Source organism: Scyliorhinus canicula, chromosome 9, assembly GCF_902713615.1.
Source record: "Scyliorhinus canicula chromosome 9, sScyCan1.1, whole genome shotgun sequence".
Lineage (NCBI taxonomy): Eukaryota > Metazoa > Chordata > Chondrichthyes > Carcharhiniformes > Scyliorhinidae > Scyliorhinus > Scyliorhinus canicula.
In genome coordinates, this window is record NC_052154.1 from 167,527,354 (window position 1) to 167,550,303 (window position 22,950).

The following is a 22,950-nucleotide window of genomic DNA, read 5'->3' on the forward strand; positions in this document are numbered from 1 at the left end:
TCTCGCTATTGTCGGAGTCAAGTTCAAGGGGAAAGTCCGTACCTGTGGGCGGAGACAAGTTCGGGTCTGTGGGTGTGGACAACGGATAAATGCCGGCATGGCAGGGGATGGTTGGCATAGGGGTTGGACTAGGTTGTCGATGGGTGGGACGTAATCGTCTCCTATTGCCAGAGAGATGTGGTGGGAGTGGCTACATTGGGATCCGTAGACTTTGAGCTGGTTGATGTGGAACCAACCAGTTTTACTGTTGGGATACGTTATCTTGTACACGGAGGGGCTTACTTTGTTTGAAATGGAGTAAGGTCCTGCAAATTTGGGGGAAGAGGAAAGAACTGGGGTTGTAAAGTGAAACCATTACTTGCTGACTGACTGTATACTCTATGGGGTAGACGGTTTTGTCAAAGCAGGCTTTAATCTGCTTCCTTCTAGCGCCTAATCGGACAGCTGCAGCAGGTTGTGCCGCTTTAATGTTATCCTTAACCTGTTGGACTGCTTTTTCGTGGATGAGGGCAGTTACTGTAGGGCTTGCCAGATCGAGGCCTAATAAATATTCAATTTCCTTCACGGGCCCACCGGTCATGAGAGTGTGAGGGGTGAAACTTGTTCAACTGGAAACTGTGTTCCGAATAAACATGAGAGCAAATAGGACGGCTGTGTCCCACGTGGTATTGTTGTGTTGCACCATCTTCTTCGTGGTCGCTTTTAAAGTTTGATTCATTCTCTCGGCAATGCCACCGGATTGAGGGTGATATGCTATATGGAATTTCTGCCTGATCCCAAAAATTGTTAAAGCATTTTGCATGACTCTGCCGGTGAAGTGGGAACCTTGGTCTGACTCAATGCTGCGGGGGAGACCCCAGCGTGTGAATATCTGTTGGCTCAAAATCTTAGCGATGGCCTTTGCTGTGTTTGTCCATGATGGAAATGCTTCTACCCATTTAGTGAAGGTGTCGGTAACAACCAGCACGTACTTGAAACCGTTTCTGCAAGGGGGAAGGGGGCCAATGTAATCGATTTGCAAATTTGTCCAAGGGTCATTCACAGGTCGGGTGTGATGTAATTCCCATACCAGCCTCCCCGGACAGGCACCAGAATGTGGCGACCAGGGGCTTTACACCGTAACTTCATTGAAGCCTACTTGTGACAATAAGCGATTTTCATTTTTCAATTATCCTTTCTTTGAGTAATGTTCAGGATTGTTCTGAGCACAGATATGGCAATTCTCGACATAATGGGTTACATAGCTTTTTAAATCGGGCCACCAACACAAAGGTCTTAAATGGCAACGCTATTGTCTATCCTCTGATGTCCGTGTCCGTCATGAAATTGGTAAATGAGCTGGTTTCTGTTCTGGGTGGGGACCACATAAATTCCGATTTTTAAAACTATGCTGTCCTGTACAGTCAGTGCATCCTTCCATGTATTATAGGGGGCTGGGAAGTTGCCATTCAAAACTTGTTTGAGGGTGTCGTCTGCTTTTTGGGCTTGGGATAGATCCTCAATATTGGTCTGGGAAACCTGGACTGGGTCGGGAAACCTGGACTGAGTGTATCGGTTCGCTTTCGGGTGGCTGCCAGAAGTGACCATGGCGTGATCCTGCTTTGGCTAAGGCGTTTGCCTTTACATTACCGGGTGGGGCGGAGCGATGATGGCTTCTTACTTTAATCTGAGGCTGTCTTGAGAATGTGCTTTAACAACGGGGCAGAGGGTAGGGGTTTTCTATCGGCTGAAACAAAACCTTGAGATTCCCACAGGGGCAGGAATTCTGTTAAGCTGTTGCACACATACAGGCTGCCCGAGTTATGTCTGCGGGGGTTGAAAAAGAGTCGGGGTGCTGAATTACATAGGCTATGGCTGCGAGTTCCGCTGCTTGTGAACCTAGGTGGTTGGGCAATTTTAAAGAGATCTCTTCTAGTGGACGTCCCTGCGCGTCTTCCATGTAAATTCCACAACCATGTAATTCTAACTCCATTTTCGACTGTGGATGAACCATCCACATAAATTTTTTAAGCATCCCCTGTGGTTTGGAAATCCTGTGATTACAGCCTGCTCGTGGGTGTAGTGACTTTGGGATAAAGGGTCCTGTGTGTTGTTGGGCTGCTATGATCTGGCACTCATGTGGTGTCCCTGCGTATTGGAGATTATCGGCCAGGATTGTGTGGGTCTTGGTGCATTTTATCATAATGTCCCTGCCTTGTAACAGTAGTGTCCAAAGAGCTGCTCTGATTCGGCTGACTGAACCGTCCATTAATCTACCATCTAGTAATATTTGTGTTGGAGTGTGCTCGGTCAAGATCGTGACTGGGTTGAGGCCTGTAATGTACGCAAAGTACTGTACTGCCCAAAACACTGCAAGCAAGTGCCGTTCGCAGGCTGAGAATCCTTCCTCTATGGGGTCTAATGCTCTTGAGGCATAGGCTACGGGTCCTAAGTGATCGTATCATTCTTGCAGGAGTACTGCTGATTAGGATTCGGTCGGTGGTTGCTACTTTTATGGCATAGGGCAAGTCTGGGTCTGGAACTTGTAAAGCGGAGGCTGTGCCTAGGGCGCGTTTTAAATCATCAATGGTGTCTGTGTGCTGCGGAAGCCATTCCCATGGGGCGTTCCTTTTAAGGAGCTCTGAGAGTGGGGCTGCTTTGGTGGCAAAACCATCTGTATAATTTCTGCAATAGCCTACCAAACCTAGGAATGATGGAGTGCAGTGACATTTTGGGGCAGGGGCAATTTAACGATGGACTCGATCCGTTTTTGCTCAATTTCTCTCTTCCTGTGGGTGATGATGGTGCCTAAATAAAGAACCTTTTCCTTTAAAATCTGGGCCTTTTTGGGGTTAACCTTACATCCGATTGATTGCAGTAGGCCTAGTAATTCAGATAAGAGCTCTACGCGTTCCTCTTTTGTGTCCACTTGCAAGAGCAAATTGTCTACATATTGTATTAGGCGTTTGGGTCGGAAAAATTTAGAAAGTCCGTTGGCCAATTGTCGGTGGAAAATGGAGGGGGAGTTATGGAATCCTTGTGGGAGGCATGTCCACGTGTACTGCTGCCCTTGAAATGTAAATGCAAACTTATACTGGCAGGCCCTGTCTAACGGGATGGACCAAAAGCCATTGATGTCCAGCACTGTGAAATATTTTGCCTGTACTCCCTGTTTGAGCATGATCTCGGGACTCATGGAAACAGTGGGGGGCTGCTAAAGGGGTTCCCTTATTAAGGTCTCGATGGTCGATCGTTAGTCGCCATGAACTGTCGTTTTTTTCCCGGGCCAAATTGGGGCATTATTTGTGGAAGCTACGGGTCGAATAACTCCTTGGTCTAACAAACTGTTAATAACCTTCAAAATCTCACCCTTGGCTTGCTGTGGGAAACCGTATTGCTTTTGCGGCTTTGGATCGGGATATGAAATCTTTACTGTACCTGGAATCTTCCCACAATCATGTTTGTTTTGTGCGAACGAAGCTTTGTGTTTTTTGAGGACCTCTCTAACCGTCTAGTCTGCACTAATTGTTTGCGGATTAAACCAATAGTCCCCTACTGAGCAAATCCTGTTTTCATAATCCCCTTCTGTGAACGTAGTGGGAGCTCTAGATGTTTTAGCCATTCGCCAGACACATTTGTTTACTGGGTCAAATGAAAGGTTATGGGAGCTCATGAAGTCAATGCTTAAACTGTGCTCTGCAGTTTGGGGTAAGTCAAATAAAACGACGGGGTGTTTGGTACTAATGGTCACCATCTGAATGGGTATGGGAGCTGTGATATATCCTTCTTTTATATGGCCTGTGAAGCCACTCAGGGTGATGGTGTCTGTGGTGGGCCATTTGTCCTCTTGAATCATGGTGGAGGAGTTTAAAGTGGTGCGGGATCCTTCTGTGTCACAAAGAAAATCAACTGTATGTCCCCGGACTGTGCCTGTAACTACTGGTCTGCCTGATTTGTCCCAGCGTGTGTCACAGACCCAAGTTGGGGAGTCCGAACACCGTCAATCTGTGGAGTTACACGCCAAATCGTCCGAACGGGCGCTAACATTATGCATGGGCCTAACCTTGTTCCTAGGTGGGGGGGTTTGGTTGTTGGTATCGTTGCTGGTTCGGGGGGTTTTGTCTGCAATCACGGGCGTAATGTCCCATATGGCCACAATTGTAACAACCTCGTGGTGCCTGTGCTCTGGGGTGCTGTCCCTCATGTCTACCCTTGTTTATCCATGCTGGGTCCTGGCTAGTCCTAACTGGGTGCATGTTTGCTTCTATCTTGTCCTGATCTGTCTGTCGATGTAGTGTTTGTTCCCATGCTCTAGAACGTCATTTCAATACCCAAACTTCATTGTGTATGTGGCCTGCGGGGTTGTAGTTTACACAAGCCTTTTCACCTGCGTCTGTGAGACTAAGGTGTGGGACCATTTAGTGGTGTCCTCCTCATTTAGGTGTGCGTGGTTCAATTGTCCGTAAACTGCAATGAAATGAATCCATAGGCGACCAGCAAATGCGGCCAGATGCTCTCCCTCCTTTTGCCTGCAGTGATTTAAACCCTCGACTGGATCTCCTTTGTTATACTCGATGGCATCTAATATGGCTGTTTTCATTTCCTGTATGGTTCCTCCTGCTACATTTTGGGGTTCTGACAAAGCTGATCTTACGGACTAGCTAAGGCTCATAATTATTAGCTTTACTTCCTCTCTCTCATCTAGGCCGTACATAACTTTTGTTGACGCACCTCCTCAAAGAAGCTGTGCGGGTGTGCGGTGGGCTGGAATGGACTAATTTTCGTGCAAGCTTCTCTTAACTGGGTTATGGATAGTGAGGTGGTGTAAACGATATCAGGCTCATCCTGATCCGATGACTTGCGTTGCGTGATAATCGGATTCATGGGGGTCGAATTGTGAGTGGGGGTGTGTGCTGCCTGTGCAGTCGGTGCTGCGGGTGCTTTTCTTTTTGGGGCGTGGGGGGCTCGATTTTGATTTCCCGTGTCCTCTACGGCAGTGCTTCTCAAACTATCTGATGTGGCGTACCAGTAGTTTTTTTTTCAATGTGCCAGGGACCGGTGCCAGGGACCGGTGCCGGAACCTTGGAACCCCCCCCCCCCTCCCCCCCCGCTCAGCACGGCCCGAGGACGCAACCCCCCCCCCCCCCCCCCCAGCACGGCCGGAGGACGCAACCCCCCCCCCCCCGCTCAGCACGAGGACAGAACCTTGGAACCCCACCCCAGCTCAGCACTCACCGTTGCGCAGTATCAAGTGTGAAAGTGTTTCTTTTCTGGGAGTACTCCACGTACCGGCAGACGACGGCTCGCGTACCGGCACTGGTACGCATACCACACTTTGAGAAGCACTGCTCTACGTATCTTTGGGCGCTTTCGTTTAACTCTTGGCCCAAAAGTGTACCTGAAACCATTCTGTACTGAGAGTAGTGACTGCACCATTTTTTATCGTCTGTCGGCATTTAGCATGGTTAACGGTACTCTGCCTCTGTTCCTTAGTGGAGCTGTGTAGCGCTCTCAAAGCTGCTTTTAAATCTGCGTATTTGCTAGTTAGCTGGGCAACATGTTGCTCTGTTTCTTCTTACCAGGACTGCGCGCTGTGAATCTTGGTAGGCTTTATTGTACTGGGTCTGGAAGCTACTAAGGTGAGCTAGACAAGATTGATGTGCACGTTTTACATCGGCCAGTTCCTTATCCTTAGCTGCTAACTGTTCCCGGAGTTGCTCAATTATCTTCTCGCTTTCATTACTGTTTCCCTCGTTGTTTATTTCCTTTTCAATTAGCTGCCTACAGAGCGTCTTCACAGCCTCCTCTGTGCCTCGCAACTGTGCCAAACAGGACACTATTGCCATCGGCTTTCTAACTTTCCCTACATTTTTCTTGTGGATCTTGCTTAGGTTCTCCCACCAGGTTTGTCCTATCTTTCCTGGACCTGACTCATCATTAGCGCAAAAATTCGACCAAAATTCCCCTTTAAGTATTTCCTTAATTCTTCCTCCCATATGGGGCATTGCTCTGCTCTGTTGGTCGCTGCGACCTCGGGTTCCTGTGGATTCATCAATCTTTCCATTGTTTTAGTGACCATTACTTCTCTTATCTCTTTCTCTACTTTTAATTTGGGATAAAGGAATACGGGAGCGATTTCAACAGCAGGTATGGCTTAAGCTATTTTCCAGCTCACAATCCCATGATAGTTCTAACGAGTTTACCTTATTCTTCCTGTTAGGTAGGCATGCGGGTTAGTACAAACTTCCGAAATTCGGTTATTTGGTCGATACGGGTCTTGCACTTGTGGTTCTTTCTCTTTCTCGCAACTGGATTCGAAGTTTGTGGGTTTTCTCGGAAGTGAAAGTCACTTCTAATTGAGTCCCACCAGAGTCGCCAATAATGTTGGTGAACCACAAGCCTTTCCTTATATCGATCAAATGACCACACAACCAGTTAGTTAGTTCAAAGGATGGTTTATTTACATACGCAAGAGTTATCTCGACATACGTGTTAAACTACACCTATCAGCTACAATAACCTATACTTAACTTCAGGGTGATTGGCACTGTGCAAATGGATAAGGCCTTTATCTGGATTTCACTTGGCTGGTTCGAAGAAAGTGGCTCTGTCTCTGCTGGGCTCATCCGTCAGGTAGCTATCGTTGGTCTTGAACTTGGCTGGCTGTTCCTGCTGCGATTGGGTTAGCACAGGCCGGATCCAAAAGAGACAGAACACATGGCGGTGTCCTCTTTTATCCCTCTGGGATTTCATGCTCTTTGGGGCGATCCTTAACCTTGGACCCAATAGTTTGACAAGGCTCTGATCACTGTCTTTGATTTTGGCCAATAAAGGGGCAGGTACCTCGGTAGCTGGGCGGTTCCCTAGCGGTCATTGACCTTGGCAGTTGGGTTTTCTAAGTAAGGGGAGTGGCGCGATCAGTCTGTGGCTGTACCGACCGGTTGCTTGATTGGAGTTCTAGTGTCCTGGGAAAATGGGCCATTAAAATGCAAACGAGCCGGGGTTTCGATCAGGCCTGGTTACCTGTGTTTTAGATACACATAGGCTCTGTATCTGTCTGAGTCCTGGGTTGGCCATAATTCCCATGGTCCTTTGCAGGTGGCCATCTTAGATGGCTACAGAACCTTCTAGCTGCCTTTCTCATTTTTTATTCAGACATTCCCATCTTCAGTTCTGATGTTGTTATTTTGTTAGTTAATCAACAAGGCGTGTGGAGAAAATTTTCCCATAAAATGACACTTTTTTTTTTTTAGAACAGTACAGCACAGAACAGGCCCTTCGGCCCTCGATGTTGTGCCGAGCAATGATCACCCTACTTAAACCTACGTAACCCGTATACCCGTAACCCAACAATCCCCCTATTAACCTTACACTACGGGCAATTTATCATGGCCAATCCACCTAAACTGCACATCTTTGGACTGTGGGAGGAAACCGGAGCACCCGGAGGAAACCCACGCACACACGGGGAGGACGTGCAGACTCCACACAGACAGTGACCCAGCCGGGAATCGAACCTGGGACCCTGGAGCTGTGAAGCATTGATGCTAACCACCATGCTACCGTGAGGCCCCTAACACTTGCATGACATTACATAGAATTATCATAGAATTATAGAATTTACAGTGCATGAAGCCATTCAGCCCACCAAGTCTGCACCTGTTCTTGGAAAGAACACCCTACCCAAGGTCCACACCTCCACCCTATCCCCATAACCCAGTAACCCCACCCAACACTAAGGGCAATTTTGGACACTAAGGGCAATTTAGCATGGCCACTCCACCTAACCTGCACATCTTTGGACTGTGGGAGGAAACTGGAGCACACATGGGGAGAATGTGTAAACTCCGCACAGTGACCCAAGCCGGGAATCGAACCTGGGACCCAGGAGCTGTGAAGCAATTATGCTAACCACAATGCTACCGTGCTGCCCCATTTGTCACCTCTCCTTAGAATGATTCACAATGTGCATACAACAGATACAAAAAAACTTTACAATTTCTTTATACATTCTCTGAATCATGGTATCAATCACTATTTTATTGTAATAAACAGAATAAGCCCTCTACTTTTCCTGCCTCTGTCATATTGTGCTGGTTCTTCTGAAGTCAGTGACTTAATTAAATGGGGAATCGAGATGTGAACTCAATTCCAATTTATTTGTTTGTACACCCTTCAGAAGTTTATTTTGTTTCTCAAAACTTCATCAATGTTGTCCCTTCCAAAGAAGCTGCTTGTTTTTGCCTTTTCTCATTTTCCATTATAGGTGACTTAGGAAAAAAACCTGAAGTACAATTTCAGAACAAAGGTGATTTAACTGTTGGAAAGCAAAATCAGCATCAATAGTCACAGCTTTCCAGTGCAAAGAGTGATTCATATTTGAAGGTGAATAGGTGGGGGTGGGATGTTGGAGGCAAGGTTTTAGGATCAGTTAAGGGGACAGCTGTAAGGACGATTGTGTGGGCTTAAAGTAATACCCCCCCACACATAGTCTTCTTCAAGTGGAAGATCACATCATCTTCCATTTGCTTGCACCTGCTTGGGTGGAATACACAGCAAATGACCTTTATGTTAGGGAGATGCTTAAATGGCCTCAAATTCTGCGGAATGGTATACCTGACTTTGATCTCTTCAGATGCTGACTGACCTCTTGCGGATTCTCACTTCGTTCCCTTTGCAGCTATTTTCTCCGGTAGGCGTGGTCTAGGCAGGGAAACCAGTAAATAAAAAAGACCGTTACTGCGCAGGCGCTCTAGACAGAAGAACGATCAATAAAGGAGACGGTTACTGCGTAGGCGCAGGGAGCCGGGGACACAGAGGAGACGATTACTGCGCAGGCGCAGGGAGTCGGGGCCACAGAGGAGACGGTTACCGCGCAGGCGCTTTAAAGCAGGGCGGCGGGTCCACAGAGGAGACGGTTACTGTGCAGGCGCAGGGAGTCGGGTCCACAGAGGAGACGGTTGCTGCGCAGGCGCCTTAAAGCAGGGAGCCGGGTCGGCAAAGTAGGATTGCTACTGCGCAGGTTCACGAGGAGACGGTCAACCCTGGTCCGTTACTGAGCAGGCGCGCTCCGGGGAACCCTCCCGAATCTCGAATAAAGTCGCGAGACTTCGCCCTCGGCCTCCCTCTTTGCGTCATCAGCCAAGATGGTAGGTAATGCCGGGGAGGGTTGTCCTGTTCTGAAGCGATTACAATCCAAAGGCATCGGCCACTGCGATCCACCTTAAAGCAAACAATTCCTGCTCCTCAGTGGCCGCGGCTCTTTTCGTCAGCAGCGCGGGCAGCGATTTTGCCGAGGTGCAGCTGCGTTTGTACGGATGGACGTTCCGTCCGCAACGATGCATTTGGGGCCTAGTGAGTAGAGGCTCAGCGTCGGACGATGAGTGCAGTGGCTTTGCTATAGTGTAGATTTATCCAGCCGTGTGTGGCCCGCTGTAAATCGCAGGAGCGGCACGTGCTGAGTCTTCCAGCGCAGCCGGTTCTCCTCCCCACCCTCCCCCAGGTCCTGGGCAAGAGTTGTTCTTGGGGTTAGGTTTCTTACCCAGACTCCTGCGAGTCCCACTCATTCCGCTTCCACCCTATACATGTCTAGTTGCTTGTTGTGAAAAGGTCAGTGAATAAGCGAACTGTTGAAACTAGTTGAGAGTGGGATACTAATCTGGTTGTTGATACAATTTGTGGGGCTTGTGACGTTTCCAGTCTCATCAGTGAGGAATATTAATGGAACCGCTAGCAAGCTGGGATGTTAAATTCCATTGACTGGAGTTGTCTGTATCAATGGTAAGAAATTGTTTGCGTTTGGGCTATAATGCAAGTGTAGCATGCTGGCAGCCAGTCCTCTAATTGTTAGTGAGTTGATTTGCTAAAACTGATTGAAGTAGTATGATGAAAATACATTTTTTATAGGATGTTGAGGTCTCGTGGAACACTGGGTTAATCACTAATTTAAGGGTTGCAGTTTGAGATTTCATTGAGGGGCATACTTGGGTGCATGCTTGATCGTCTTTGTGGGTGACTTTTCCAGATGCTAAGCAGAGCCACAAAATTGGAAGGGGCAATCTAGGTCAGATTAGAATATAGGGATGAAACCTGAATAAAATTTGAGGTTGAATGTTTAACAGGCTTGCACTACAATCCTGTGTATCTTTTTAAAATGTTGACTAATTTGGTTTTCCGTTGTGTGCCCAGATTTGCAATACACATGGTGCAATGAGTTCCATCTTTGCAGATCCCTAGAGTAGTTGGAAGGTGTGGAATTCTAGTTTTATCTCTGCTGAGTGAAAATGTAGCAGATTGGCCACAAAATTGGTGTATTGGATGCAATGAATACTGCTGGAGAAACTTGATTATTGGTTGCTTGTACAACTGTAGTTCATCCTGGGTTTGGTGCCGTTAGTTTTACTGCAGCTACCAGTTTGGTCTGAGTTTGATTTTAGGGGCTGGATTCTCCGTCTTGGAGAGCCCCGCACCAGCGTGAAAACGGTGGTCTTTTATGCCAGGAAAACTGACTGAAGTAGTGCACCCCTCTTTGCTGCTCAGTCGCCCTGGACTGCCAGCCCTGAAGCCCCGCCCACCAATCGACCCCCTCCCTTCTGTGGCAGCCCTGGACTGAGCCCACAGCCGATTCGTGAGGTTCCCGAACGGCTAGAACCATGATAGTCCTACGGTGTCGGGAATTTGGCCGGTCGTGGGTGGCACATCGTGGGGCAGACCTCGGGCAATGCCTGAGGCGTTGGATAATTGGCGCGCTGTACTCCTAGCGTACACTGCTTTTCAGGGGGCGGAGAATTGAAAAACCAGCGGCACAGCGGATTCTCCGCCCCGTCGGTGAATGCAATTTCGGTGGCGGGGAGTGGAGAATCCAACACCTGATCTTTGATGAGCCAGTTTTGAAAAGTGTCTATATACCCCCTCAAATTGCAGTTCTATAGAACCAGGCCTCAAAGTGTATCTACATAAATAAGCCATGGAAATTAAGTGCAAGGTGTTTTAGTTAACAGTTTATCTGTTTACTGTAATCTGCAAAATTGAAGTGGGTATGATTTTTGTGGTAACTTGCTTTTGCCTGTAAACGTACTCTGGATGCGATGATGAAATAATCGGTTGGTTGTGGACAAGTAACTGAATGGGTGGTCTTAATTATTTTAGCCGTCCAGATTGAGAAAAACCAGGAAGCTGAGAGGACACGTTAGCCACGGTCATGGCCGTATTGGTGAGTAGTTCATGCAGTCTCAAGTCTGTCTTCTTTTTAGTGTTCAAAATATTAGGAAACATGTTTTTGTTTTCATTTTCTAGGCAAACACAGGAAGCATCCTGGTGGTCGTGGCAATGCTGGTGGTATGCATCATCACAGAATCAACTTTGATAAATAGTACGTATTCTACTCCATATGTGTAATTGTGATCTTGCACCAAATGTGCAAAGCTGAAGCTAGGTCAATGGAAAATACAAGTGAAATTTGAACAATTCTGGTAGGATCTGAGCATTTATTCACTGCTTTGAAGCTATGAAAAATTATGCTAGTGCCTTTATAATGGGTGGGAAAATGAGTCCTGTAATGTAAAAGCAAAATACCACAGAAGCTGGGGATGGGAGCGTGCAAAAGCACAAGACATGAGCAGAGCGGAATGCTAGTTTGGAGCTCCTTGGGTGACGGCAGAATTTAAAAGTATCATGGGGCAAGTGGAAGCCGCTGATTGGGTGAGTACGGTCGAGTAGGTATTTACTACTTTTATCGCTTGAAGCTTGCAAAACCTATATTTTGGGGTCTATAGCTTTTAAGGGCTGTACTCAGTAGTAGAGGGGACCAGAGAAGAAGGGCCCTAGTGTCATTGGTATTATTTGATTTTTTTAAAAAGTATCTTCCAGAAGGCTTAATTAAAAGGGGTATGTCCTGGCAGGAGAGCTCAAAGCACTGGTTTGCTTATCATGATCCATGTGGAAAGCTGTGATCGTTCCCAGTGCAAGTGACCAGCGCATGTGCAGGAATGTCTCCAGCTGCAGCTCCTGGAAACCTGTATTTTGGAGCCGGAGTGGTGTGTAGGGACCCTATGGCGCATCCATGAGGTGGGAGTATTGTGGATAGCATGCCTTCAGAGGTAGTCACGCCTCCAGACAGGAAAGGAGTGCAGGAATCTCTTGGGCCATTCACCTGCAAAATGGATGGACCACTTTTGATACTGTTGGGGAATAGCCCCTCACAGTAGCAAGAGCCAAATTTGTTGCACTGCTAGGTTGGCTCTGCGGCACATGAGGTGTAGGAATGCAATATTTTTTTTTTTTTAATTTAGATTACCCAATTATTTTTGCCAATTAAGGGGCAATTTAGCGTGTCCAATCCACCTACTCTGCACATTTTTGGGTTGTGGGGGCGAAACCCACGCAGACACGGGGAGAATGTGCAAACTCCACACGGACAGTGACCCAGAGCCGGGATCGAACCTGGGACCTCGGCGCCGTGAGGCGGTTGTGCTAACCACTAGGCCACCATGCTGCCCTAGGAATGCAATATTTAATAGGGGATTCAATTGTAATGGGAATTGTTTCTGTGGCTGGAAGCTGGAGTCCAGGTGCTTGGGTCAAGGATATCTCCGAGCAGCTGCAAGACATTCTGGAGGGGCAAGAGTGAACAGCCAATGGTCGTGGCGCAAACTTAATACAAATCACGTGGGTTTTACGAAAAGGGGGTGAGTTCCGAAAAGCAAAATATAGGGAGTTGGGAAGTAAGTTGAAAAGTAGGACCTCTAATTACGTGTTAGTCAGGGCAGAAATCACAGGAAAAATCAGATTAATGAGTGGTTGACGAGATTGGGAGGGGGTCAGATTGCTGGGGTGTTGGGACCAGTTCTCGGGGAGGTGGAGCCAGTACAAACTGGAAAGGTTTTCCCTGGGCAGCGCCACAACTGATGTCTAAGGGGGATATTTGCTATAGTAATTGGGGCAAGAGTATTGGAACCTATGCAAGGAGTCAGGAGGGGGAACGCTGAAGAGAAAAAAAGAAAAGGGAAGAAGAGAAATGATAGATGAGGTATCAAGCGGCCACAATGAAATATCATGAATGGCACAAGGAATTTTGATAAGATGAGAAAGACCTTGATGTGTGGAGCATTTGCAATAAAGTGGATGAATTATTCATGCAGAAAGATGCAAATGGATGCAAACAATATAGTTGGGATTATGGAGACATGGTTGCAGGCTGGCCAGGCATGGGAATTGAACATCCAGGGGTATTCTGTATTTAGTAAGGACAGACAAAAAGGAAAAGGCAGTGGGGTTGGATTGCTGCTTGAAGAGGAAATGAAGACATTGAATCAGTATGGGTAGAGCTGCGAAACACCAAGGGGCAAAAAACATTAGTGGGGGTTGTATGTAGACTCCCAAACTAGTGATGTTGGGATGGCATCAAGCAGGAAATTAGAGATGCATGTGATAAAGGAACATCTGTAATTATGGGGGACTTTAATCTGCATATAGATTGGGCGAATCAAATAGTAACAATATCATAGAAGAGGAGTCCCTGGAGTGTATTCAGGATGGGTTTTCTGGACCAATACGTTGAGGAACCAAGTAGAGAACAGGTCATCCTAGACTGTGTAATGGAAAGGATACTTGCCCGGGGCCCCTTGGGGATAAGCAACCATAATATGATCAAATTCTTCATCGAGGTGGGGAGTGAAGTGTGTTGATTCTGAGACTAGGGTCTTGAATCTAAATGAAGGAAACTGATGGTATGAGGTACGAGTTGACTGATGGATTGGTGAATGTAACTTGGAGGGAGGATAGGCAATGGCAAACATTCGGAAGGGCATGGGTGAACTTCCAACAGTTGTTCATTCCTGTCTGGCGCAAAAATGAAAAAGGTGGACAAACCATGATTTAAAGGGAAATTAGGGATAGTTTAGATCCAAGGAAGAGGCATACAAATTGGCTAGGGAAAAAAAACAGACCTGAAGATTGGGGCCAGCTAAAATTCAGCAAAGGAAGTCAACGGATTGATGTTAAGGGAAATATGAGAGCAAGCTTGCGGGGAGCATAAACTGATTGTAAAAGCTTCTATAGGTAATTGGAGAGAAAAAGATTGGTGAAGGCAAAATGGACCCTTGCAGTCAGAAACCGAGAAATCTATAACGGAGCAAAGAAATGGCTTTGGCTCGGCCTTCACAAAAGGACACCAATAACATACCAGAAATGTTAGGGAACTCGTGGTTTAGTGAGAGGGCGAAACTGAAGTAGTACTTGTGTTGGAGAAATTGGGATTGAAGGGCTTGAATTTAAACTGGTCACAATCATGTCTGCTGTTTTTTCTGGCCAACTTGTATGACTCTTCCTTGGATCTCTAATTTCCCTCGTAAGCCACGGTTTGGCCACCTTTTCAGTTTTAAGGGCATGGCCTAGAATTAAAAGCTGCGCATCCCTTGTCCGTAAGTGCCTGTGGTCTAGTGTGTATTGGATTTTTGAATATAATTTTCAAGGGACGAAGTACTTGCCAAAAAACATTTTCGGCACTAATCACGGAGTAATATAATTCAATGCATTGGTGCCAAAGCAGCACCACCTAGGGCTTGTAACCATCTGCAGGGTGTTGGGACCTGTGCATCGCCTGGGAACCATCCCGGAGCCTTAGTGGGATTTCCCACTTGTGATGTCACACCGACGCTAGGAAGTGGATTTACACCTTTTCGGATAAGGGGTGCTCGACCTGTAGTGGATGCATTAGTGGTTATCTTCCAACATACGACAGACTCTAGAATAGTTCCTACAGATTGGAGGGAATGTAACCCCACTTTATGAAAAGGGATGAATAGAGAACTTGGGAGACCAGTCAGCCTGATGTCAGTAGTGGAAAAAATGCGAGAGTCCGTTATAAAATATTTAATTGCAGAGTACTTGGAAAACAATGGCAGGATCGGGCAGAGTCAGCATGGGTTTATGAAAGGGAAATCATGCTTGTTAAATCTGCTGGAATTATTTGAGGATGTGACTTGGGGGAGTCAGTGGATGTAGTTTATTTGGATTTTCAAAAGGTCCTACATAAGTGATTTGTATGTAAAATTAACACATGGATTCAGGATGGTGTATTGAGATGGATAGTAAACTGGTTGGCAGCCAGGAAATAAAGAAGAAATAAATGGGTCTTTTTCCAAATGGCATCCAGTGACTGGTGGAATGTTGCAGGGATTAATGCTAGGACTCCAGCTACAGAGAACTAAACGGAATATCTCCAAATTTGCTGATGACATGAAGCTGGGTGGGAGGGCAAGCTGTGAGGAGGATGCACAGATGCTTCAGTGTGAATTTTGGACAAGCTGAGTGACTGATAAATGCATGGCGGGTGCAGTATAATGTGGATAAATGTGAGGTTATCCACTTTGGTAGCAAAAGCACGAAGGCAAATTATTATCTGGCCATAGATCGAGAGAGGGGAATGTGCAGTGAAACCTGGGTGAAGTAAGCTTGCAAAGTGCAGCAGGTGATAAAGAAGGCAAATGGTATATTGACCTTCATAGCAAGAGGATTAAAGTGCAGGAGTAGAGATGTCTTGCAGCAGTTATGCAGTGCCTTGGTTGGACCACACCTGGAATATTGTATGTAATTTTGGTCTCCTTGTCTGATCTTGCTATCAGGGGAGTGCAGAGAAGGTTTACCAGACTGATTTCTGGGATGGCGAGCCTGACTTATGAGGAGCGGTTCACTGAAGAATGAGGGGGAAGTCTACATAGAAACCGTGGGTTTTCATAAAGGTGTTGTAAATAGCTATTGGGGCTGAAGTGAACAACGGTTTTTTTTGGGGGGGTGAGAACAGGCTACTGAGTTGGTTGATTGGTGAATAGTGGAGCCAACGCAAGGGGCCAAATGGCCTACTCGCTATTTTCTGTTTATATGAAATAAAAACTGCAGATCTGGCAGCGTCTGTGGAGAAGTTGTTGATGATGTTTCAAATCTGAATAATTTTCTCTCCATACATACTGCCAGACCCACTGAGTCTTTCCAGAATTTTGTTTCTATTCCTCCAATAAAAGGTTGTGTGATTGCTTCTATCCTCTGCTCAAAATTCACAAAATAACGAGACTAGAGTCACATCCTGACATTTTTAGTTGTTCTGGTGTGCTATAGTTCTCGGAGAATGAATACTACATTTATTCACTGGCTGGACTTTCTTGTAGCAGTCAGTCACCAAGTTAGTGACATTTTATAAAATGGTATAACTGTTGCAACGTGACATAGTTGTCGGGCTTTTCATGGCTGCATTAGACAATTTTCTTGAATTTCCTATTAAATGTGAAATGAAATGTAAATCGCTTATTGTCACAAGTAGGCTTCAAATGAAGTTACTGTGAAAATCCCCTAGTCACCATATTCCGGCGCCTGTTCGGGAAGGCTGGTACGGGAATTGAACCGTGCTGCTGGCCTGCCTTGGTCTGCTTCCAAAGCCAGCGATTTAGCCCTGTGATGTAAATATGCTTTGTCAATCTGTGTAAATGGCTGGTTTAAGATATCCCTACTAACTGGTACTGAAACGAGACAAAAGCCTTGTACTTGCCTGTCTCCGTTTTTGTGGTATTCTCTTCAAAACTGTCAGACTTTGCATGGATACATGGGAGTCGGGCCTTAACTCGCCTAATTTTGGTGTTCTGCAAGTGGCAGCACGGTAGTACAATGGTTAGCACTGTGGCTTCACAGTGTCAGGCTCCCAAGTTCGATTCCCAGCTGGGTCACTCTGTGCAGAGTCTGCACATTCTCCCCATCTCTCTGTGGGTTTCCTCCGGGTGCTCCGGTTTCCTCCCAGTAGTCCCGAAAAACGTGCTGTTAGGCGAATTGGACATCGTGAATTCTTCCTCGATGTACCCAAACAAGTGCTGGAATGTGGCGATTAGGGGCTTTTCACAGTAACTTACAATGTAAACATAGTTGTAAACACTTCGGGCGGGATTCTCTGATCCTGAGGCTAGGTGCCCGAGAAACGCGACGGCGTCAACATGGCCTCGGGCTCAGCAATTCTGGCCCCGATAGGGGGCCAGCACAGCACTGGAGCGACCCACGCCGATCCCAGTGTCGGATGAGTGCCGCCGGTCTGCGCATGTGCAGTGGGACCTGTGCGATTTCCGCCCATGCGTGGTGGCTCCCTTCCACGCCGAGATCCCGCCGGGTAAGACCAGGTTGGAACGGCGCCGACAGGACTCTGGTTTTTCGCTGCGGCCACTCAGCTGCTATGGAATTCTCTAGTTGGCTTAGTTTTTGTAATGTGTACGTGGTTTGATTCGATTTTGTTTGGCATCTCCATTTCTCTATGTACAATCCATGAAACTTTGGTTAAAATTGTGCATGGCCTCTCCATTGTTCCTGGGGCAAATGAGTGTCTTCCTGGATTTAGAAAATGCTTACTGGTTCAGAAATTCCCAAACAATTCAAAATCAGAAGCATTGAGATAATGATGTAAAAGGTTATACCAGAGGTTTAATTTCATGATTTATCCTCAGCTGATCAGTACACTGAAGTTTTGGTCCATTGTATTGTTGCGCTAAATATGAGCTGATTGAATTCTTGCAGTAGGGTTTGTTGGGATTTCAGCGGCAATTTCAATAGGTGGGGAAAGAGAACTAAGAAGCCACCCCAGAATGCTGATTTAGGTACGGTAAGCGAGAGGCAAGGAAGTGAAGTGATAGGGCAGCACGGTAGGACAATGGATAGCACTGTGGTTTCACAGCGCCAGGGTCCCAGGTTCGATTTTCCCCGCTGGGTCACTGTCTGTGCGGAGTCTGCACGTTCTCCCTGTGACTGCATGGGTTTCCTCCGGGTGTTCTGGTTTCCTCCCACAGTCCAAAGATGTGCAGGTTAGGTGGATTGGCCATGCTCAATTGCCCTTAGTGTCCAAAAAGGTTAGGAGGGGTTATTTGGTTATGGGGATAGGGTGGAAGTGAGGGCTTAAGTGGGTTGGTGCAGACTTGATGGGCTGAATGGCCTCCTCCTGTACTGTATGTTCTATGTTCTCGTGGCAATGAAGGAATAAATCCTGTTGCACATTTAAGATGATTTCAATAGGATTGTTGTCACTAAACCTACGGGGGAAATTGGAAGAATCTAATATCAAGTAATGAGGAACCATGTTCTGTTGAGTTCTAGTCATGTTTGTAGTTCATATTCAATAAATTCATTTCTAAACCATTCTCTTTTTCAGTCATCCAGGTTACTTTGGAAAAGTTGGTATGAGACATTACCATCTAAAGAAGAATCAGTTGTTCTGTCCGACCATAAATCTGGATAAGCTGTGGACGCTGGTCAGTGAACAGACCAGATTGAACTATGGCAAGAAACCTGAAGGACCAGCACCTGTTATTGATGTTGTGCATGCTGTAAGTGTTACAGTGCAGGAGTTTCCGTGGTCTGCAGATAGGATTAAAATATGAAACAACTGAGCTTGCCAATTGAGTAGGTAGTGTGCAGTTAGATCCTAACTCCTAGTTGATCCAGATACTGAAGCTGGCACAGGTTATATTTATTCGACTCTACATTTTAACACTGAGCAATATTAAAACTTTTTGAATGGGTCTGCATTGGGCCTCATCAAAGCAAATACCAGTTTACTACGGTTTAGTTCTCAAAGGGTTTTGTCTGGGGCTCTACAGCAGATCGTGCTGCTTCATTTGAATTCCAACCCCCGCCATGCAGCACCTCCCCATTACAGTAAAGTACAACATTCTTTCCTGTCACTTTTACATGCTTAGATGCAAATCCTGATGCTCCTGTGCTGTTACTAATTTGTCTTTGACAGTTTAAATGTAGGACCTTGCACTGTTTAACTTCTTGGATGGAAATAGCCAGTTACAAAAGACTGATTGATTTATGAATGCAAAATTTCTGAATTGATTTATGGAATTCTGCCCATTAAAATAATTTTTCAACACCTGCTGCCACTCTCTCGTCAGCTGAGATCCAGATGCATCGGGAGGGTGCACTCTGCTGATGGAGCCACAGGATCTGAGAGGCAGGGTCGGGGGGGGGTGCAAAGCCAGAGTCTTGGCTGGTTGCATTAAATCGGCATTGATTTTCACTCAGTGGCCATGCAGGTGCTTGTTGGACCTCCGGGAAGCATGGTGTTATAAGGATGCTGGAGTGGGCAAATTACTGAGTGAGATAAGTGGGGCGGGGGAGAGGAGTTGCCCTGCATTTTCTGTCGCCAGGGCATATGGAGAGTGACTGAAACCTAATTGTGTTTGTGTTCTATAATACAAACTATTATCTACTGACTGTTTCTTTATTGCTATTTGTTTTTGCTGGGGTTGAATTTATTTGTTTAATTCATGGGGCAGCACGGTGGTGCAGTGGTAGCACTGCTGCCGATCGCCTGGGTTCATTCCCAGATCACTGTCCGTGTGGAGTTTACACATTCTCCCTGTGTCTGCATGGGTCTCGCCCCACAACACACAGATGTGCAAGGTAGGTGAATTGGCCATGCTAAATTGCCCCTTAATTGAAAAAAATGAATTGGGTACTTTAAAATAATTGTTTCATTCATGGCATGTGAATGTCACTGGCAATGCCAGTATTTGTTGCCCATTCCATTACAAAATAGTTCGTGAAGCACTGCTGTAATCGTTTGCTTCACTTGCATGTCCATAATCCAGTGAGGTCATCCATGGGCTTTCTCCTGTGTTGCGTGCACTAATTGTATTGAATGCTGAGGTCTCACTTGTGATTTTGCACATGCATTAGTCCAGTCTTGATGGTAATAAGGTCAACCAAGAGAGATCTGAGTGTTTCCGCCCAAAGTTTAATCCTACCAATTTGACTAAGAAGCATTTGTATATCACTACAGATCATAAATGCAACAATTACATTATTCCTTGTCACAATTTTCAGACCTTATTGCCATTGTCCCTGATTTACCATCCTTAACTTTGTCAAATGTAAACCTTAATATGGAACGCTTATTCCTTCATTCATGTCTTTCACATTTGGTCAAAAGCATGCACCACCTAGGACCAGCCATCACTTCTCATGTCCAGCTAGAGAGAATGAAGCCATTATCCTGGCTTTCATATATTGTTGCTGCCAATTTATATGATACATGTGTTGATCACCTTATCAAATGCTTTGTGAAAGTGACATGCTCAGACTGCTTTTTTAAAAAAGAGATTGACCAGACTGCTAATGAATCAATACTGGTTTTTGATCAACCTTAAGTGCACAGCTATGTCTCCGATTCCAGTAATTTACATGGTTGGTAGCAAACTGGAGGTCTGCAGTTTTCTTTGGACAATATAGGAAAGAGGGACAATCAAAAGGACAAAAGTAATTAAGCTTGGAAAATACTCTGCAAGTGTATTTTACAGTAAAGTTATTGGCGATGTAAACTTTGTTAGAATAGAGTTTAGTGGTCAATTTGGAATCGAGACTAGAGTCACATCCTTACATTTTCTATTGTCTTGATGTGCTATAGTTTTCGAAGAGTAACTACTGATTTTATTCACTGACTGTAGCTCCTTTATAGCCCAGTCAGTCACACAATTAGTAACATTGTTTTACTTTGCAAGGTAATCAATAATTTTATATGCCATTGGTGTCATGATGTGCTGTAATCCCCCCCCCCCCCCCCCCCCCCCACCCCGCCATTGCACCATTGTTTTAAAATCGCTCTTGGACTTTTAATCTCCATCGCTCAATGTCTGAGGTGCTTTGTTTATAGACCATTTTTTTTTGTCAAACCTGTTATTGGTCAGACTTTCCCATTTAATAATCTGAGCTACATATTCATTCTGCTACTATTTAGCTTTCTACATATTTACCCTCTTCCTCAGGTGCCTCCTTTCCCTGCCAGGCATTTTGGCTCGACTCTTGCCTTTTAATGATTAAGCTCAATCTGTCCTGTTGGTTAGAGTCTGGCTTGAACGATGCGCAGGTTTTCTTGTGTGGTTCAAGCATTGCTGCTCTCCATTGGATAGACATGTGCAGTGACATACTTTTAATATTCCTAGGTGTCTCAACTTTATCCATAGTTATTTTCATAGAGTATGTACTGGTTTATTTTGTGCAGTCCTTTTCACTTCTCTATTAAATTCAGCATGCTTAAATGCATCTTTTTGTCATTGCTGTTTGTATATCTCAGCTGCCTACGATTTCAATTTGCCATCTGTGTGGTGGTAGACCAATGTGAGTTTCTAAATTCAAATCTTTGTAAGCTGAAAGGATGGATACCTTTTTCATGTATTCCTGGGTGTGCATTGGCAAAGCAATGTTGGTAATTGCATCAAAGTTGGTGGTGGACCATAAACTGCTGGCATCCTTGTGTCGGTGCTGGCGAAGAAATTTCAGGATTTTGGCCCAGAAGTGTCGTTTGAATTGTGGTATTGTACATGCCTCAGAGAACTTGGTGTTTCCAAGATCTTGTTGCTACTTGTGCTTCCAAGTGCATCTTGCAGGTAGTTCATATTGTGAGTGTGGTGGAAGGGTAGATATTAAGCTCGGGGTCACTGGTCAACCAGTCTCCTGGCCTGCATGGTTTTGAGCAACTTGGTAGTAAATGGTGAACTTCTATCTCACTCCTGGCTTTCTGGTGCTTTTGAGGGCAGGAACAGCATTTTGGCTAGCTTTCTGAAGTACAACCTGTTTGTTTTTTTTTGTTTTGTGTAGTATGTTCTGGATTGCTGTTCAGCTGCATGGTTTAAAGGAACATGGAGGAAATGAGTTGACAAATCAACAAACCCAGACTTGTACACCAGCTATGCCAATCGGCTAATGTGGTTGGTGTAGTTAATCTTCTAGTGACCCTGCTCCCATTGTTAATAGTATGGCCGATTGTTATGAAAGTTGAGTCATTACTTGGCATAGATCTGATAACCCTATTTGAAGCTGAACATAATCCATTTCAGTTTTATTTATACCTTTTGCAGGACTATCATACTGCATTAATACAGCCTAAAAACTGTATATGAAGTGAGTTTGACATCAACGTTTATTTGTTGAGGCCCCTTTTACACTGAAATGCCCATCTCATAGATATCTGTTCATTTTGTCAGCTTTGCTGTTTGGGGAGTTCACATTCTTTGGCAATTACTTTGCCCAAGTAATCATTCTCTTATCGACTGGCTTGCAGCTATCTTTGCCACACTAGCAATTGGCAATGCTGTTTTGAAATCTGATCACTTGATCATTCTAAAATCTTGCCAGTCCTTTCCCTCCTTCAATCACCATAACTCCCTCCTCTCTCCCCTCCACCTGCCCCTCAAGAAATGAACTAAGCGGCTATCAACTTATGGACTGCCCAACAAATGCTGGTTTCTAATTTAAAACTTAATTCCTGTGCAGTGGCTTTTGATGGACCAGGTTAATGCCAGCAAGCTGGGGAGATCTCCTATTAATTTTAAGTGATTCACTGCCTTTTGTAGATATTCTTATCCAATTTCTTGCCGATGAATAGAACCTTAATGATATAAATAAAATTTGATGTTTGAAGCATTTTTATCCCCTTGCTATTTTTTAGTTTTTGTTAGGAAAGGTCTCTGACAATGCTTTGCTGGCTCTTGGTGTGGCAGCAATAATGGCTTCTGAAAAGCCTCCATGACTGGTGCATCTACCCATTCTTTCATTCCTACTTGTAGGTTTGTGCAGGAATTGACTTTGATAAATCGGGCTACTTCAGTGACATGTGACAATTGGGGTGACCATTTTAATTGAGGTTTTGGCACCTTTTAACTTTTTTTTTAAAATACCCGTTGAGTCTAGTATTTTTCTTTAAAGATGAATCCAGTTTGGTCTTGCCATAGAAATTGAAAAGTCAACTGTTGTTGTTCTCCTTAGGGTTACTATAAAGTCCTGGGCAAAGGAAGACTACCAAAGCAGCCAGTCATCGTCAAGGCAAAGTTCTTCAGCAGGAAAGCTGAAGAGAAGATCAAGGAAGTCGGTGGAGCCTGTGTATTGATGGCATAAATTTTATAATTGAGTGTACAAATAAAATTCTGTCACTTTTAACTATGC

At 45.4% G+C, this 22,950-nt stretch overlaps 2 protein-coding genes and 2 non-coding genes across 7 annotated transcripts in view; 3 read left to right on the forward strand and 1 right to left on the reverse strand.

The window, feature by feature from the left end:
- Positions 1-8,752, reverse strand: part of trim66 (tripartite motif containing 66) — a 407,144-nt gene extending 398,392 nt beyond the window's left edge. Inside the window, exon 1 of one of the 3 annotated variants that reach the window (XM_038808134.1) lies at positions 8,627-8,752. The gene's annotated coding sequence lies outside the window, so the exon portion shown is untranslated. Of the gene's footprint in view, positions 1-8,595 lie in introns of all 3 variants that reach the window. The other 2 variants (XM_038808133.1, XM_038808136.1) reach the window with 2 other exon arrangements.
- A 235-nt stretch (positions 8,753-8,987) lies between these two features.
- On the forward strand, positions 8,988-22,950 carry rpl27a (ribosomal protein L27a). 2 transcript variants are annotated; one of them, XM_038808139.1, is made up of 5 exons: positions 8,988-9,128; positions 11,128-11,191; positions 11,275-11,350; positions 18,155-18,329; positions 22,774-22,950. In XM_038808139.1, exons 1-5 carry the CDS (start codon positions 9,126-9,128, stop codon positions 22,900-22,902), a joined length of 447 nt encoding a protein of 148 aa, XP_038664067.1. In that variant the 5' UTR covers positions 8,988-9,125; the 3' UTR covers positions 22,903-22,950. The 2 variants fall into 2 exon arrangements, with proteins under 2 accessions (XP_038664067.1, XP_038664068.1); XM_038808140.1 differs by lacking the exon at positions 8,988-9,128 and adding an exon at positions 9,740-9,759.
- LOC119972023 lies at positions 16,041-16,169 on the forward strand. The gene has a single exon (XR_005461963.1). It is a non-coding gene; the product is annotated as a small nucleolar RNA SNORA3/SNORA45 family (small nucleolar RNA).
- Positions 20,365-20,496, forward strand: LOC119972022. The gene has a single exon (XR_005461962.1). It is a non-coding gene; the product is annotated as a small nucleolar RNA SNORA3/SNORA45 family (small nucleolar RNA).

What these genes read in the sequence shown, in the direction of transcription:
- rpl27a (XM_038808139.1), top strand. An exon ending in AGAATCAACTTTGATAAATA is followed by an intron (nt 11,351 to 18,154) that starts GTACGTATTCTA and finishes TCTCTTTTTCAG; the next exon opens with TCATCCAGGTTACTTTGGAA. An exon ending in TTATTGATGTTGTGCATGCT is followed by an intron (nt 18,330 to 22,773) that starts GTAAGTGTTACA and finishes TGTTCTCCTTAG; the next exon opens with GGTTACTATAAAGTCCTGGG.